Below are 17,644 nucleotides of genomic sequence, written 5' to 3'. Positions count from 1 at the left end.
CACACACACACACACACACACACACACACACACACACACACACACACTTCTACACTGTTCTCTAAAAAGTAAAGGTCAAAATGCCCCCAAAAATGCTCATGATATTCTGTGTCAGTCACCTATAATAGTGCCTTACCCTCAAAACAAACAAAAAAATTGAATCTGAAGTTTATGATTTGTACAAAACCAATATTGTTTTCAATAACCAGCCAGGGAATCATTAACCTACTCTGTTGGGGAAAGTTTATAAAGTTTGCCACAAACTTGTTGTCTAAACCACTGACAGAAGCTACGGCATCTACGTGCCTTTAAACAGTAATATAACTGTAGTGAGTGTGGAGGAGACTGTCCTTGTTGTCCTTGTCTGAGGCTCTTCTTCTTCTAGCCAGCTAGAAGATGAGAGCCTGGGATGCAAGAGGATAAGACGGGATATTTAATACACAACTCTCTCTATCCTCCATCCACCATCCCCCCACCCCTCTGTCTGTCTGTCTGTCTGAATGTCTCTCTCTTTCTTTCTTTCTCTCTCTCTCTGTCTCTCTTTCTCTCTTTCTCTCGCAGTCGTGTATGTGAGTGAATGAGAGACTGTATTTGTACGGCAGGTGCTCTCTGGATAAAAGAACAGAAGTTGTTGATGTTCCGCTGCTATTCTTCTTAAAACACTGCAGAAAGATGATAACATTGAGAATAAACTAATGAATTCACACACATACACACAAACACACACGCCCAGACTTGTCCTTGAAAATATCCCTTGGAAGATTAGCTTCAACGCAGCTTAAACCTTTTCCCGTACGCAGCATAACATGTAAATGTCCCGCAGTTTGTAATATCGCACTTGATTTTCTGTGTGAGATGCTCCAGCAATTTGCAGGCAAAAGTTATATTACGTGAAATATTCCGCCACAGCTTTAGTGGGATCAAAGCAGCAATATTCCCATATTATAACCCATTCCACACAGGGTTAGAATAGTATTATATGATGGTTTTAAATCCATTTACAAGTAATACAAAACTAAAGCAGTAGGCAAGTATATGGGCATTGTGAAAATATATGAAACTCGTGCTGAAAAGGCTTTTCTTTTTTTTTGCTGCCAAGAATAACAACTTTCCTCATATGTAACAGCTGGTCTTATCCATCATGTCTTTTCCCCTTTCGCTTTAAATGCAGTGTTTGTTTGCACTTGCGAGGTTGGGTGTTGAGTGCATCATTGTTTTGCATTTGCTCAGGGAGATCCTGGTTGCTGTATTGTTTATCCACTGTTCATTCCTACATTGAACTCTACTGTTCATACAAAGACACTATAATAAAGATGCTCTAAAGTTTTTAATCGTCAGTTTAATCGTCACTTTTGTAAGTTTTAAATGAATCTTGCCATTCATTTGAAATAATAACTTAACTTCCCCACTTCCTCTCATACTAAAGTTCCCAGTCACTCACTCTTGACAGTCACTGGGAACTGGAGAGAGTCTGATTCCTGGACTGGCTAACTATCTCACACACACATACTGTGTGCTAACAAGGGTGCTAACGCCTTGCAGCAGGATTCACCAGGATAAAACATTTATGTTGGGCAGACAGTGGCTATTATTCACCCTGGTATACCAACAACCTGGGAAGGGCACAGACTGCTGTCAGTCTGCAATTGATTTAACTGCCAATTTCATCTTCATTCATGACTGGATCCCAATAAACGTGTTGGATAACTTTCCTTAGTCCTTAGCCCTTAGTCACTCCACTGCTTTTTCTTCCAACATAACAATGTCTTGTTTGGCAGGAAATGGGGTTAGTTTGCTCTGTTGCTGTGACAGTCATTTCCCTTGAAGATTTGTTTTGGTGGTCTTTTCGGGAAACAAAAATCTTTCAACAGCTGAAACCGAACCTTCAGAGAGCCGAGATTCAACCCTTTTAGCTGCTGCAAAGTTGTTGTTTTTTTCTGTTGTATCGACCTGTTCAGGATGTTTACCTGATTTGTCTCCTGGCAGGAAAGAGCAGAGCAGAGTGTTTATGATTTGATGGAAATAAGTTTAGCGCATTGTTGTGAGCGATACAAACCCAATTTAGATTGACTGCTTTACATCACTCAAAAACACAGCATGCATTTATTAAAAAAAAAGAAGCATGAATGCAGCTGAGTGCCAGAAAAGAAGCTTCAAAGTATAACAGCTGTATTGCTGTTCGGTCCACTCTAGTTTTGATCTGACACAGTGTCATAATAGCAAACGTGAGTGTTAGTGTACCTTTCAGTATTGTGTGAGTGTGTTGGAAGTTGTTAATGGCTTGTGATCAGTCATTACCCTCCTACTGTTTGTCTGGTCTCTGGAGCAGAATTTAAATGAAGGACAATAACAAAGAGAGAGCGAGAGAGTTGCTCGAGGGGAACAGCAGGTTGAATATAGGGCTGCAGACAGAGTGTCTTACCTTGCACTGCCCTCTTCAGGTGTAAAAGTTAACTGCTGCGATGTGTGTTTGGGAAGGTCAGAGGTTTTCGGGTGTGCGTTTCAGCCTCAGTGTTTATTTGGCAAATGAAAAAAAAAAGAAACGCGTTGTGTAACGCTAAATATTGAAAACCACTTGCACTTTTATAAATGCATCTAATCCAATTGCTGAGATAAAAAGAAAAAGATCATGTTTAATAATTTATAACTGAAATGTTTTGCTGGAATGTCATTAGGATCGTTATGCTTGGCTTTTCTTCTATAACAAAAATCGACAAAAACGTTTAACTGTGGTCAAATAGTTTTAAATCCTTGATTAAATAGCAATGCTTCACACTTTTGTTTTCTCTCCATCACCTGTCACATAAACTTGTATCCAAACAAGACACATAGAACAACTATATTCCTGAAATCTAAATGTTACTATTTATCTAATTGATGTTGTTCATGTAATGTTACGTCTTGTGTCCTCAAATGAGAAAACCTCTCTGATCCATCCGTCTCACCTGATTGTGACTGTTTCAAAAGAAAACTGTTCATCAGCAGCTTTCTGTAGTTTGCGCTGAAAGAGCTTGCTCTCAGAAGAATGAATCTGTTTTTGTCCCATATCGCGGTATTAAAAATATCCTAAAAAGCTAATGATCTATGCAAATGGCTCTCTTCTTTCACTTATCTAATTGGAAACACACTACATTTTGAGCACCATTTGTCAATGACCTCCTCTGTGTCTCCTCCTCCTGCACGCATTCACACACACACACACACACACACACCCACCCTCTTACTCTCAGACATTTTAATCAGTTTTGAGAGTAATAATTGCCAAGGTAGACATCTAAATATGGAGGTATTTCAATTACTCTGTGTTTCTGGCTTCAGGCAAAATATGCCACACAGCGACTAATGAACTTACTAATTAACCTAGCTTTTTATCACAATCTGTGTGTGTGAGGTTGTCAGCATCTACCATAGATTAGCATCCAGGCAAGTGCACCTCCAACAACATTTAAAGATCAAATGTCTCTTGGGATGGATTACAGGTGTCGCTTCCTCATATACATCGGCTGTAAACAGTTATATCAAAAATAAGCTCCTAAGCTCTTGTATGATTTTCCACCCTAAGGGAACCTCACTGCCCTAATCGGATATTTAGATGTGATGAGTGGAGGTCAAGCGGAAAAAAGAAATGCCTGTGGAACTTTTCTGAAAGCTGTTTAGTACGCTCATCACTGGTCTCTAATTATATCACACACAACACTCACTTTCAAAGCATATGGGGCAACACTTTCGCTCAGTTGGACACAGCTACTCCACAGAGCTCATATCTGATTAGCATTGAAGTGATGAGTAATTCAAAGGTGTGGAGACGCTGAATTTGGTTGATTTTTAGTCATGCTCTAGGGTTGACAATGACGATCTGCCAGTTTGTCTGCAAGTCGTTAGCTGCTGGACGGATTGCCATGAAATGTTGTAGATATGCATGACCCTCAGAGAACGTATCCTGATGACTGATAGAGCCCTAACTTCTACTCTAACGCCACCATGAGGTCGACATGTGTGATTTTGAGTGAAATGTCTCAGGATGAAATTTCGTGTGTTCCCCTCAGGATGAATTGTAAACACTTTGGTGGCACTTTAACTTTCCATGTAGTGCTATCATAAGGTCAACATTTGTGACTGTTGCCATTCCCATCAGCCTCGCCTGCACTTTGTGTTAAGGGTAATTGGCCAACGTTAGCATGGTAACTCGCTATCGGGTGAAAATGGTCAACAAATAACCATATTAGCATTGTCATTGTGAGCACATTGGCATGCGGATATTAGCTTTAGCTCAAAGCACCGCTGTGCCTATCGCTTTCGGCTCACGGAGCAGCTAGTGTGGTTGTAGACTCTTGTTAAGTATGTCAATTACATAACTGTTTTTTCAAAAGCATGGCTATATTTCAGTTTGGAGCAGCTTTTAAAGACACATATGACATGATACAATACATGACATACAGGCATTGAAATGTTGTTGAAACAACGGTTCTATGTGATCCAGATTCATCCCACTGTGATTTTATAGTAACCGAGACGTCTCGACATCTTTTGACCTGCACATCACCAAATCAATGCATGCAGGGCTACAATAGTGCAGCAGTGAAGTCAGCTAGAATTAATATTACCATTAATAGAAACAACAGTAACAACAGTAATGAGTTCAAAGGTCAGTGCCTTACAATATTCCTGGAATCACAGAGCCGTCATGTCTGAGTTAAAGTTAAAGGGGAGATCTTTTTACGTTTACTTGCAATATATTGATCTTACATTTCTGTCTCGGTATATGACAGATATCCTAATGCTTTATGTAAGCGATAATGGCAGATAGGCGCGACCAGCCTTAATCTCTCACACTTTCATCCTTTAGTTGACTCTCCGACTGCAGACTTTGTTTGAGAATTTACTGGCCTGAATATGTCACTGTATTTAGGAATTCATGTAGCCTATTTAATTCACTGTGCCCGTAAAGGCATGCAAATATATTGTAGTATAATGCTTTATGTAGATTATAACTCTATATGACCAGTAAATCCCATTTAATGACCGCTTTTCTCAATTATGTTCTCATTAGTCATCTCAATTCATGTGATCATAAAGAGCCTCTTGTAATAATGTGTGATATTTCATTGCCATTAGACGCCTTAAGATCTTTCTTATTGTACTTGAAGCACTCAACTGCCAGTGATAGATGGTTGCACTCTTTGAGGGTTCATGAGTTCCGACTTTGACCGTGAACTCAAAACCATGTCGTTTTGTTTACCAAAGAGCAGAGTCTGCCTCTGATTGAGTGTAGTGTTCTTCAGTCTCACAAGGCTCCTCGAGGCTCGGCAGCAATGCCGTTGCTCTGGGTCTCATTCTGACTCCGAATCATTAATCACATGTGACGGCAGATGGCTCAAGCTCTCCGTACACCTCCATCTCCTGGTTTCTTTGGCGTTGAGCCAACCTACTCGCAGGCGCAGACCGACACATGCAGGCACATACATATATAGGGACTAAATATTCCCCCGTCTCCCCTCAGTTTCCTGTGGAACATTCACTTCCAGTTTTGATAACGGGGTGTTGTTGAACATGAAGTGGAGGATGAAAGTGATGGAGCACTTTGAATCCAAAGGGTATCACTTTCCCCTGTTGTTGAAGTCTAGCCGTTTCTTCTCTTGGCATGCACTAATTGAACTTTTCTTCTCCCAACACCACTTTCAGAGACTGTTCCGACAAAAAGGACAAAAGCATCAGTCATTTTAGCAAATGCCCCCAAACAACATATATTTATGTTTGAGTGAAGTCCCTTAGCACCTGTGGTAATTTTCACACCTGTTCGTTGGGAGAAAAGGAGGACGTTTTATGATGTTTTATAGCCACAAGGTCCGCAGACAGAGGCGATCAAAACAGCAGACTGCAACTCACGAGACCTTTGTTTTCTTTCCATTTCCTCAGACAACATTGGTTTCTTTTAAGCATGACCACGAGCCTAACCTAGCCATAACCAAATAGTCTTTGAACACATGCCATGCTCTTTCCCTTACTAAGTCATGTTTGTGCTTAAACCTAACCAAATCTCAACTATAGTGGTGTCAGATCACCAGCCCACTGCCACCTGATGACTGACAATGGAAACACAGATTTTTTATAATGAAATTGACAAAGACACTGTATTTAATGGGGGACGTTCACATCAGACCAATACTCGATCACAGTAATGAGGTAGGGATTCAGGTCCAACCGGCGTTTCACATCAGTGCATCCAAACTCCTATTCAGCATTTCTTTCATCAAATCCCACCTCAACATTATGTTCCAGTGGGTTTTAAAGGCTATATCATGTGTTATTTACAGTACATGTACTGTAAATCCATTTGGGAAGAATGCATCATCATGATTCCATTCTTTTAAATCTTTTTTTCTGCCCCAGTTCTTCAGAGATTCTGTCTGCCAGTGGTATAATGTTAGTGTGCCAGATGTGACATCAATATATATCCCATCCCGACTGAAATATTCCCCACTGTACTGGGCTGCATATGCAATACATGTTATAGCCAGATTTCAACTCCAGACAGTGTGCATGTGTGTGCATGTGTGTTGACTACACTCAGGGGACATTGACACATCTGTGAGTTTGTCCACAGTAGCCGCTGGGTCAGATGCTTCGTCTGTCTGTCGTCATAGTCTCCCTCCTCCCTCCTGTTAGTCTTTCTCTGCTTCTTCCCCTAATGTTATCCTGCATTTCCCCCTTGGTAGCTCTTTTTGATTCTTTTGATTTTTGATTCAGTCCTTGCTGTACCCCTGGTTGCTGTTGTTTCCTCCGTTCCACCTTGCCCCTCCTTTCCCCGTCTCTCTTCGTATCTCCTCTCCGGATTAATTCTTATCTGTTTCTTGTATATGCACCCCCTCTCTGTTTCCCCTCGTAACCTACAAGTAGTACTCCTCCATCCTTTTCCCTCCTTCCTTTTCTCCTCTCCCTCCTCTGCCCTCCCCTTCACTCAGTCCCATCACACTGACCCAATTAAACATGGGGAGGGACAGAGCAGGAGGAGAGTGACGGAGGGACAAGAGGGAGAGGGAGGACAGGCAGAGAGTAGAGAGAGTTTGAGAGTCATTTGCTGGAAAAGCAGAGAGAGAGAGAGAGAGAGAGAGAGAGATTCGCAAAACAATTGCCGCCAAACTGCCAGGACACACACAGTGAATTGTCCGAACTTCACCTGGAACTTAAACAACCTTTGACAGCCTTGGAGGTGGCGGGGGTGGAGCAGCAAGTCGACAGTCCTGCTGCCACGCACTTACCGTTCTCGATGAAGGTGCGAAGAGAATAACAATCTACCTTGAGAGAAGAAAGCGGGCGGGGAGCCATGCAGAGTTAGGATGGAGGAATACCGGCATATAGAGGGAGACTGAGAGGAGATACTGAAGAGACAAAGACAGTGCATTCCTCGTTGAAGCTGAGGGGGGGGGAAGTGGTTGCCCCGGGGCAAGAGGAAGATTTTGGTTGACAGTCACGGAGGGAGAGGAAGGGGGAAAGGATGTATCTGTTCCTTAAAGAAAAGTGGGAGGTGGAGGGGCTTCAGACGGTGGGCATCCTCCTGGTGGTCTGCAGCTCCCTCAAACTGATGCACTTTCTGGGGCTTATCGACATTTCCACGCCAGGTAAGGGAAACGGTAAGCGAGCGAGAGAGAGGCGCCGAGAGAGAAATCAAAATGATGAATTTGTTGAGGGGACATTAGGAGGAAAAACACTCAGCTATAAAGGGGAGTGTCTACGTGTGTGTTTGTTAGGATTAAACATAACTGAGTCGTGTGGCCTAATTTCTTCACTAAATAGCTGTCGTGTTTCTCATACCTATTTATGCCCTCCAGTGTTTGTGTCTGTGTGTGTGTGTGAGTGTGTGTGGGCTTTGTCTGAGACTGAAATACTCAAGTACATATGGTATACACCTCTCTAACTCACATATTAGTGCAGAATGGTACTACTGATTATCATGCTTCATTTATTATGACACAAAAGAAATTCGAAACTTAAAAAAATAAAATACATTTCAATGAAAAATTCATGTCCAGAACACATCTTAATGTCGGCCCATATACTTGGAAAACAACATCTCTGAAATGTATCATTCAATACATTACTTCTTACAACTAAGGGTTTCTGTCTGCGGATTATTTGATCAAACATGAACTTTACTTGCTCCTTTTACTGTGATGAGGATGTGCTTTACATTTTTTTATTTCGTTTTTTTGCTTAAAGGGGCACTCAGTATAATGACTTCTGTGTCTCTGGAGGGAACTTTTTAAGTCTGAAAATATCATCAGGATCAAACTATGCAATATTGGAAGCTCTTTCCAGTGAGATGCTAACAAAAAAGCTTGAGCCATATGCTGGACCATATAAGCCATATTTTTCTCTGCCCCTGCTGCATTGATTTTCAGCATTTGTTTCTTTTTTTGCCTCCTGTGAGTCCCCCGAATTTATGGAAGTGCAATACTTAATAAATGGAGTGCAGTTAATGGTGAAGATGGGCAGGACAAGTGGGAGGAAATGAATGGCATTAGGTATAGTTTCTAGGCCTCATTCGAAACTGCAGATTGTCCATCAATTCTAATTTTATCCCAATATTTGTGAAAACTGCACCGTTCTCATCATCAGAGGGGCCTAGAGATAGCTGAAAGGTTCAATGTTGGATCTGCAGTATACTGTTTCACTGTAATATGTTTGCCGCCTTCACTTTAGTTGACAGTTTCTCTGTGCCTTGAGAAAATCCTCAGATCTCTTGAGTTCACGAGACACGGAGCTTCTTCAAAAGTTACTGGATATTGCCAAAAAATGTGTTGCCATCAAGTTAAAAATAGAGCTGTTTTTCTTATTTCCTGAAGAGTTGTGATGGTTTGTCGGTGTACCCTGGTGGAAACTATTGAACTCTAATTGTACAATCACTACAGATCACGCTGGGTAAGAATGTCTTAATGCTGAGGAACACAGAAAATTGCTTTTTTTCCTCCCTGATGAGGAATACACTATAGGTTTTTATTGTGTTTTTTCTTGCCTACTCAGGCCAAAATAAAAGAATTTCTTGTGTAATTTTCAGTGCCACTCAAAAAACAATTTTAACTTCAAAGGCTGGGAAACAAATCACGTTACGTCAATGGTGTAATGAGCGCAGTAACCTACTTGTTTTCAACAAAGGACAGTTTCCAACCAGCAATCTGCTCGTATGAACAACTTCCATATTAAGCACTGCATCTTTTTAAACTCTAAGCTGATAGTACGCTTTAAAACAACATCAGTTTAGTTCAGTAGATAATGTGTTGCAAGATGTTTTTGGGGCATGCTTTATGATCTATAGGGGACTTTAAAGAGATATGTCTGTGCGCAGGTTTATCCCTCTGAGATCAAACATCTCTATTCCAAGACAAACTTGGCTAAGACAGCCAGAGCACATTTACTCAAAGACATCCCAACGAGCACGATTCCAGCAGCAAAGGACAAAACTACAGAGAAAGAAACGGGAGAGGGAAAAAGAGAAAGAGCTGTGAAAAAGGGAGAGAGGAAAAGGTGTCTCAGTCCTAAAACAAGCATATCTAAGCTTTGACAGTTTCCTGTAGATTCAGCTTTCATAGTCCTTACAAGTATTTCAAGCTCAGTGTTCCATGCAGAGCAGAGGAAGGAGAATTCATGAAGTTGTTTTTTTCTTACCTTTCTCTGTCCAGGCCTTCAGAACAATCAAATTTAATTTAGTCTGCTACACCGAGAGACAAACTGCATCTGTAACACATCTGTGAAGGTTACCAATGTATTTCACAATGATTAAAGATATCATCAAACAATACTTTACCAAACTTTAGATACTCTTAGATATACCACTGGTTGCAATTCATTTATTAAAGTATTGTGTGTAGGTACAGTTCTGAGGTTTGACTTTACTGATGTTTTTGTTTGCTACTTCTTACTTTCCTTCACTGTATCTTGCAAATTGTATTATTGTAAATTGAACTCCTCTACATGTATTTTTTCAGCTCTAGTTGGTACTTACATTGTATATTTACATAAATACAAAACAAAACATATGATGTATTTTATTATGATGCAGATATGATACTTTGTTATGCAGCAGCAACTAACAAATAAAGCAACAATAGTATAAAAGAATCTCACCCAATGGTCCGTTTAGTAGCTGGTCTGGAGCCAGATTAGCTTCACCTCAAGCAGTTACAACGTTAAAATGCTACATCCACCACTGCTCAGAAATACATTGTAGTTACTCTGCCATCAGACATAATTAAAGGTTAAGTTTACTTTATAGATTAATTAAGATTTACTCTGATTCATTTTTGTACTTTTTGACAGATGGTCAAAGTATTTGATATTCATTTCTGTATCATGGGCAGCTGTTGGGTCCACATAAAAAAACAATATATACTAGCTCACTCAGACAGCTGAGGGCTGGGCCTGTGCTAGGTGGCTGGATGTATTACTCTGGTGTCCATCGAGCAATGTGCTCGGCCTGTTCTGGCTCCAAATGATGCCGAGCCACAGGTCAGGAGGCTCCATGAAGCAGAGAGAAAACAGGGTGACACATCACATACATCACATCATATAGTCAGTAGAGGTGCTGTGGTTCTATTGTTTTTCACCCCATCATGGCCTTCATCCCTCAGACCGCTTGGGTCCTGCTAAAAGGGGTGCGGGGACTGTTACCATGGAAACTAAGCAAGAGTAAGTACATGGGTTCATGTGTGTGAATGTGTTTTACTTCCTCGATCCGATTTTCATTATCACTCCGTGAAACTTGCCGAGATGGGCATCGTGAAGTTTGATTTGAGATGAACTGGTGTGGTGGTAGACGCGATGGGCTCTGGTTGGTTTTGCAATACATCTGTCTGGGTTTGATGGTCTCCGCTGGTTTTTCATACAGTTTGCTGAATGTGGCATCGTGACGAGAGAGCCGGTCTGATTAGTGAAACTGTGTGTTTCTAGGGGTCACACTGTGCTGCTGCTGTGTAATATCAACCGTTTGAAGTGGTATTCATGGTCTCCCATCGCTGAGCCAGGTCAGCAGGCAACTATCAATTTGACTGAACGGCATGAATCAGTCTGTTGTTGCATCTGTCCGTTGCATGGAGTGTGTTATTGGTTTTTACAGGCATGTGTGTGTGAAAACAGAATTTAATTTGCAGACTTGCGTGTGTGTGTGTGTGTGTTTAACCCTTGTGATATGGTTGGTGATTACAGGTAATCCTTCCACCAGCCAAAGCAAACAAACCATAAAGCAGCGATTCCTCAAGCTGCTGCCATGCTGCAAGCCCGAGGCTGTCCCCTCAATCAGTGAAAGCAAGTGCTCCTACACTCTCTATACATTTCTACTTTCTTCTACAACTCTATAGGGAATTCAGAGGATTCGTACAGATGCTTGTGTGGATGCAGTCATGTACGCTTAGCCAGCGAAACATTCAGTGAACACAACATACAGGAACACACTCAACGTGTTTTGTTACGTTGGGCAATGGAACGTGTGTGTGTGTGTGTGTGTGTGTGTGTGTGTGTGCAGTTATTGACAGGTATTTTTTGGAGAAACAGGTGGAATGAGGTGTCTCCACAGCTTTTAAGATGCCTCTTCTTTACCATTTTCATTCATGTTAAGCCTCTTCTCACTTTCTCGGTATCCCTCTCTCCAGTGTTCTTAAACTTGAAAGTCAAGAAGTCCTTTTATAGATGCTTTACTGACCAAGTTTTGCTTCGCTTGGACAAAGATGTGTGGACAATGCTTGACTTAGCAACCTCAAAACTATGTATATAGAAAACAGGATTCACTCATGTATTGATTGAGTGAAATAATAATGATAAAAAGATGAACATTGTTGTGAATAAAGAATGTTATTTTGTTACACTGTATGATGAGCTCAATATCAGTTTGATTGCTTCATAAAAGAATGTGTCGGCCTGGTCACGGCTGCCCTGGAGGTTTGGTGTGGGTGCAGTGATGATGAATGCTAGCTAACAGTGTGTCTCTCCCTCACACAGACAGCGTGGAAGATGACTTTGAGTTATCTACCGTGTGTCATCGCCCAGAAAGCATGGACAAGCTGCAGGAGCAGACTAAGTTCACCAAGAAGGAGCTGCAAGTCCTCTACAGGGGCTTCAAAAATGTAGGTCTGGCTGGAGAAGAGAGTGACAAGGCAGAAAATAAAAATAAAACATAAAAAGTCTGGTGCTAGTTAGATTATAATGGGAGTTGAGATTTGTATTTTGTGGTAGGTGGTAACTAATGAGGTTTCTCAATTCACATTTGTGTCCCAGGAGTGTCCCTGTGGTGTGGTGAATGAGGAGAACTTTAAGACCATTTACTCCCAGTTCTTTCCACAGGGAGGTGAGTTGTCAACTCCTACTGCCAAACCGGAAGAGCCCAAACTGTGTCCAAAATGCTTCAATTACACCATTCTTTCTGTCTTCAGAAATGTATATGTTTTCAGATAACAGCATTCATTTTGTAAACGTGCACATGGAGCTTTTTGTCATCACAATTAAATTAACGTAATGAACTCATTATAAATATGCTCTGCTGAACAATACACTGCAAAGAGGGGAGGCAATTTTTCATTTCATGATATTTAGGTTGATGAAATGTTAACCACTTGCCTCCAGTTGTGTCTGAAATGATTCTTATATCTTGGCTATATTTAGCTGGCTGCTAATCCAAGCTGTTCAAAGACTTTGCTTCATGTTTCGAGGGCACACGGGTTACTGTAAGTCTCTACCTTTGCAGATTCAAGTATGTATGCACATTTCCTGTTTGAAGCCTTCGACACTAACAACAACGGCTCAGTTAGTTTTGAGGTGAGCTCTATTCTTATATCGGCTTCATTTTTAGAGATAAAAGCAAATGTGTGCTCCGGTTAAATCTGCCACCATGACTGTGTCCACACACGTACACATGTACTCGCGCTAAAAACGTGTCCACAGAGATTAGTGCTGTGATGAAGATTTGACTGCATTTACTGTGTTAAGACTTAATGCCAAAACAAAACAGGTAATTGTTCCCCTTCTATCTCAGGACTTTGTATTTGGCTTGTCTATCATCTTGAGAGGGACCATTAATGACCGGTTGAACTGGGCGTTTAACCTCTATGACCTGAACAAAGATGGCTGCATCACCAAAGAGGTAACGTGCACACAGATGTTACACTGTTCTTTGCTTCCTCTCAATGACTTGCTGTAATGGTTTCTCAGCAGTGCTGTCGGTCATGTCCTCAGTATTTTGGGGGATGTGGAGTCTCCCTATTACTATTTCTACATTTTGAGTTTGGTGGAAAACAGGTGTGGAAATGTCTGCCAGTATAATGACCTGTTGAATACGTCAACTTTTATTTTGAAAGTTAGAACTGTGCTCCAGTATGTCAAACGTACCCTGGGTGTATATGGCCATTACATAACCAAGTTCTTTTGACTAGAAGGAAATGGTCACCGATGTTGTATTTCACCAACAAAATTAAATAATACTAACGGTGTATAATATACTAAATCATTTTTGGTTAATCAAATAAGGCAAAATATATAAACATAGTCCTCATGTGGTGACATTGTGGTGACATTGCCATAGCCCAGCCTCAAATTGTTTTTTTACATCCTTTATAATATTTCTCCCTTTTGTCTTTCACTCTCCAGGAGATGTTGGACATCATGAAGTCCATCTATGACATGATGGGGAAGTACACATACCCCACTATGCAGGACGACATTCCAAGAGAACACGTGGAGAGCTTCTTCCAGGTCAACAGTCTTTACTTTGTATTAACGCCTCAATTTATGATTGTTTAAACTATAGAAAGATTACTGATAGAAGTATTGTTACAAGTTATTTACAAAAAATGTCAGTAAGTACGAATTTGGCTGCTACATTTTTCTTTCAGAAAATGGACCGGAATAAGGACGGGGTGGTCACTATAGAAGAGTTCATCGAGTCATGCAAAAAGGTGGGGTGGAAAGGAAACAGTTCGACATTTAAATCTGCTTATTTGCATTCTTGCAGAGAGTTGGATGAGAAGATTGACACCACTTCCTTGACTTTGTGTTAAGTATGCAGTTGGAGCCAGGAGCAGATAAACGTAGCTCAGCATAAAGACTGAAAGGATTTTCAGTGACTGCACTCCACTGCGTCTGGCAATATGTACACCACATAACTCTTGTACAATCATAATTTGTCGTATTGCATGTTGTTTGTGTATAGATAAAACAAAAGAGAAATAACATGTTCACTAAGTGAGCTTTAGAGGTGCTGGTAGGTGGATTTTATTTTTTAACTTTGGACATAGCAAGGCTAGCTGTTATAACTGGTTCACTAAACTTTTAATTCTTACTTTCCCCTATGTCAATCAATCAACACATCAGAAGGAATGTCACCTTATCCAAACCCCTTCTCTCTGTCTAGGATGAGAGCATCATGCAGTCCATGCAGCTGTTTGACAACGTCATCTAAGAATCGGGACCAGAGAGTACGCTGGCATCAGGGAGGGGAGCTTGTGTGTAAAAGGAATCTGGATTGAAAAGAGAAAGTGTGTGTGTGTGTGTGTGTGTGTGTGTGTGTGTGTGTGTCTTCTGACTTGCAAGCTTGTGCTTGTATGTCTGTTGAGAGCTGTGAGCCTTCAGGGCACCGAGAGGCCGTCTCCCGCTTCCTAGACCCCCAGTGACATTTCTCCAAGCAACAATGGAGTTCCCCCGACCCATTTCCTCATCATGCCGAACCTTAGTTTTACCCAAAAAGGCACAGAGAAAGAAGGCAAGCAGCGGCCTCACATGAACTGGCACATGTAAGACCCCCCACCTGTTTTATTCTAACTTTTATTTATTACTATTACCGATGGAGGAACTATCACAGCCTGTAATGGCTGAACTCAAAGGGAGGACGTTGCCTCCAAACCTTCATCTGAGCTCACTGTTCCCTGTGATGGCAGAGATTTGGATTTGTGAATCTGATCCTGTCTATGAGTGTGTGGGTAACACCTCCCAGGAGCCGCTAGACTGCTCGCGCACCGGCCATAGAAATAGAAATGAATCTACCACCCTCTTGTGGACGAGACGGAGAAGGACACTTCCTGTGGAAACAACTGACAAATTGAAGATCAAAGTGATTTTTACAGATGGAGGTTCAAATCATGTTGTTTTCCATGAGGAACAGATTACAATATCGCATGATGATGTCACTAATATCCAATTATGTATTTACAGAGATACTCCAAAGTCTGCTTGTGTGTCTGCTGTTCCTAGTCATTCACAGGTGCCTCACCCTTTGCGTATGTGTGTGTGCATGTGTAACAAAAGGAGATGTCCTCCAGCTTACCTATGTAAGAGTCTAATGGTACAACACCCACCTCCATTCATGGGATTCTGGTAGGATAATTCCGAGCCTTCCAAACTATTACAGTCCTAGCTGTAGGTGTCTATTGACTGTTGTACATTTTCTAGCATTCCCAATGGTGTGATATTAGGCAGCACAACGTGGGGACTGTACTAATAGTTGAGGAGCTGTTTTGACCATCCAAGTTTCTCTCAACACAGGACAAGCATAACAGTCGTACTAGTCTATCGATGTACATTCAAGGGGAATTTATTAGATTTCAGATTGTATTTGTGAACTTCTTGTAATCGGAAATGTCATGTGGCTGTAGCAGGTTCTACCACTTCAAAAAAAAAAAAGAATTATTAAATTAGGCTGATTCAATTTCAAGTGGCGTAGTATGTGTGTGTACTGTTAGTGAGAGAGACATGGTTTAATAACAGTTTTTTTATGCCCCCCCTCATGCGGTATTCTCCCTCTTCCTGTAACACCAAAGAGAAGATATAAATTAAAGAGGTATATACAGCCACTCTGAGTTCAGATATATATAGCCCACCTGTGGGTGAGAGAGAGGGAGATGCTGTGTAGTATGGAGGGCAAGGGGCAATCGGAGATAAAAGGATATAATTTTGGTAAGTGGCGATGTGGTTTATCTGCACGTTGTCCAAACTGAAGTTTAGTTTTACGTTGCAAACCCATAGACATATAAAGAATTTGCAAACACTGATGGGACTGCTGATGAAATTCAGCTCTCTTGCTAACTCTGACAGTATATTTCCAAAAACAGCTTCTTTTCAATCTAGAGTGGTGCAAGTAACGGAGACGCTCAAGCCGCAATTTAATAGGCTATAGTATCTTTTAAATGCAGACATGCTGACATGATATAGCAATAATGTTCTTTACCACGTATCAGCAACTCTCCTCTCATAGCACAGTATAGGGTGCACTCAAGCTCTGATGAAAATATGCACTTCCAACCCTGCCATTTTCTGTTCTGCTTTCTTTAACTTTTTTTCTCTGGGGGAAAATTGGTTTGGCTGATTGTTCCTTGCCAATAGTTTTTAACTTCCATTCCTGACCACAAGTAAAACTTGTCTATACCCGCATGTACTGTGTCTTGAAAACCTACTAACCTGTTGTACTGACTGTCTAGTTAGCTAGCCTCAACTGGTTGCATTACGTATTCAAAATGTGTATATTTTGTACAGAGACAATAAAATTCACAGTTACTATGCAAAATGGACTGAAATTTGAATTTCAATGAGGGTAGATAATTGTCTTTATTAAAATAAGTGTTCTTAGCCTTACACTTCCAAATATAGAGTACAAAGCAACAATCAAAATTTACATATTTTTACCTTATTATTCATCATCACATCAACAAGAAATGGTTCATAACTTAAATATACATTATTTTACACATAATCCCAACAGCCACATCTGATTCAACTAACAGGCAGTGTATGACCAGAGAAGGCAATAGGTGAGCAACCACAACCAAAATAATTCAATGTCACCACATGAGGACTACATTGCAGCTCCACAGGAGAGATGCTTCAGCCTAATTATGCATAATAGTCCAGCGTTAAATAAAACATTTCTACATTTTCAACGCTTTTGTTTTCTCTCTGAAGGCCTTGTTCATAAGGTCACTGCTCGTAGAGGCTCGAGTTGTGGCTAGTGGGGATTGCTTCCGTCCATAAAGCAGCGGGCTTTTACTTGGGCATCTTGCGGAGCTCTGTCAGTACCCAAATGGCCAGTGAGAGAAGGGCTACTGATCCAGACTGGTGCGTTGCTGCCAGTGGAGTGGGGACATACAGTAACAGGGTGCTGATACCGAGGGCAACCTGAGGAGCACAAACACATGGGAGTTCAGTTACACTGAGGAGTAATGGACTGAGGTTACATGTTCCCGGGCTGACTGACAGCCTACCTGTCCATAGGCCATTGCCGCGAGGAGGCTGATGGCCATCTTAGCCCTCCTGGGCAGCATCATCCTCCGGGAGAACAGATACAGGCCTGTAATTGCGGTCAAAGAAGAGATCGCCTGGAAAAATAAAGAAACACAGCGGACCATCAACAACCTACTGAATGGGATAGAAGAAGGGTACATTATTTCTCTTCAGAAATAATAACACACCAAAATTCTGTGGTCGAACTGCACCGTCGTGGGATTTTCAAAGACGTTCTTGAGGGTTGGAGAGAAAGCCAGCAGATCATCTGGGATCCACCGATCTCCCATTTTAGGGAAGGAGTTATACACCAGCCCAGCATCCAAACCGGCAACAAAGGCACCTATGTAAAAGCATTCGCAAAATGTTTACAAATAAAACTGCATATATATAT

General features: G+C 41.2%; 2 protein-coding genes across 6 annotated transcripts in view; one reads left to right on the top strand and one right to left on the bottom strand.

Moving 5' to 3' along the window:
* LOC116379120 (Kv channel-interacting protein 2) overlaps positions 1-16,364 on the top strand; it is a 78,879-nt gene extending 62,515 nt beyond the window's left edge. For 2 of the 5 annotated variants that reach the window (XM_031841080.1, XM_031841072.1), the window contains exons 2-8: positions 11,989-12,113; positions 12,265-12,334; positions 12,731-12,801; positions 13,019-13,126; positions 13,630-13,734; positions 13,875-13,937; positions 14,393-16,364. In XM_031841080.1, the coding sequence (XP_031696940.1) occupies positions 11,989-12,113; positions 12,265-12,334; positions 12,731-12,801; positions 13,019-13,126; positions 13,630-13,734; positions 13,875-13,937; positions 14,393-14,440 (590 nt within the window). In that variant the 3' untranslated portion in view covers positions 14,441-16,364. Of the gene's footprint in view, positions 1-14; positions 7,620-11,199; positions 11,299-11,988; positions 12,114-12,264; positions 12,335-12,730; positions 12,802-13,018; positions 13,127-13,629; positions 13,735-13,874; positions 13,938-14,352 lie in introns of those variants that run through there. The other 3 variants (XM_031841052.1, XM_031841058.1, XM_031841065.1) reach the window with 3 other exon arrangements.
* Positions 16,365-16,559: 195 nt separating this feature from the next.
* The window catches only part of cox15 (cytochrome c oxidase assembly factor COX15), a 6,020-nt gene continuing 4,935 nt past the window's right edge, over positions 16,560-17,644 (bottom strand). The window contains exons 7-9 of the mRNA XM_031841041.1: positions 17,439-17,593; positions 17,232-17,345; positions 16,560-17,145 (exon numbers count right to left, since the gene is read on the bottom strand). Of these exons, the coding sequence (XP_031696901.1) occupies positions 17,014-17,145; positions 17,232-17,345; positions 17,439-17,593 (401 nt within the window). The 3' untranslated portion in view covers positions 16,560-17,013. The remainder of the gene's footprint in view (positions 17,146-17,231; positions 17,346-17,438; positions 17,594-17,644) is intronic.

Source organism: Anarrhichthys ocellatus, unplaced genomic scaffold (assembly GCF_004355925.1).
Source record: "Anarrhichthys ocellatus isolate YVR2014 unplaced genomic scaffold, GSC_Weel_1.0 scaffold3, whole genome shotgun sequence".
Taxonomy (NCBI): domain Eukaryota; kingdom Metazoa; phylum Chordata; class Actinopteri; order Perciformes; family Anarhichadidae; genus Anarrhichthys; species Anarrhichthys ocellatus.
Note: the sequence above shows the minus strand (reverse complement) of the source record. Positions and strands in the feature narration are given on the sequence as shown.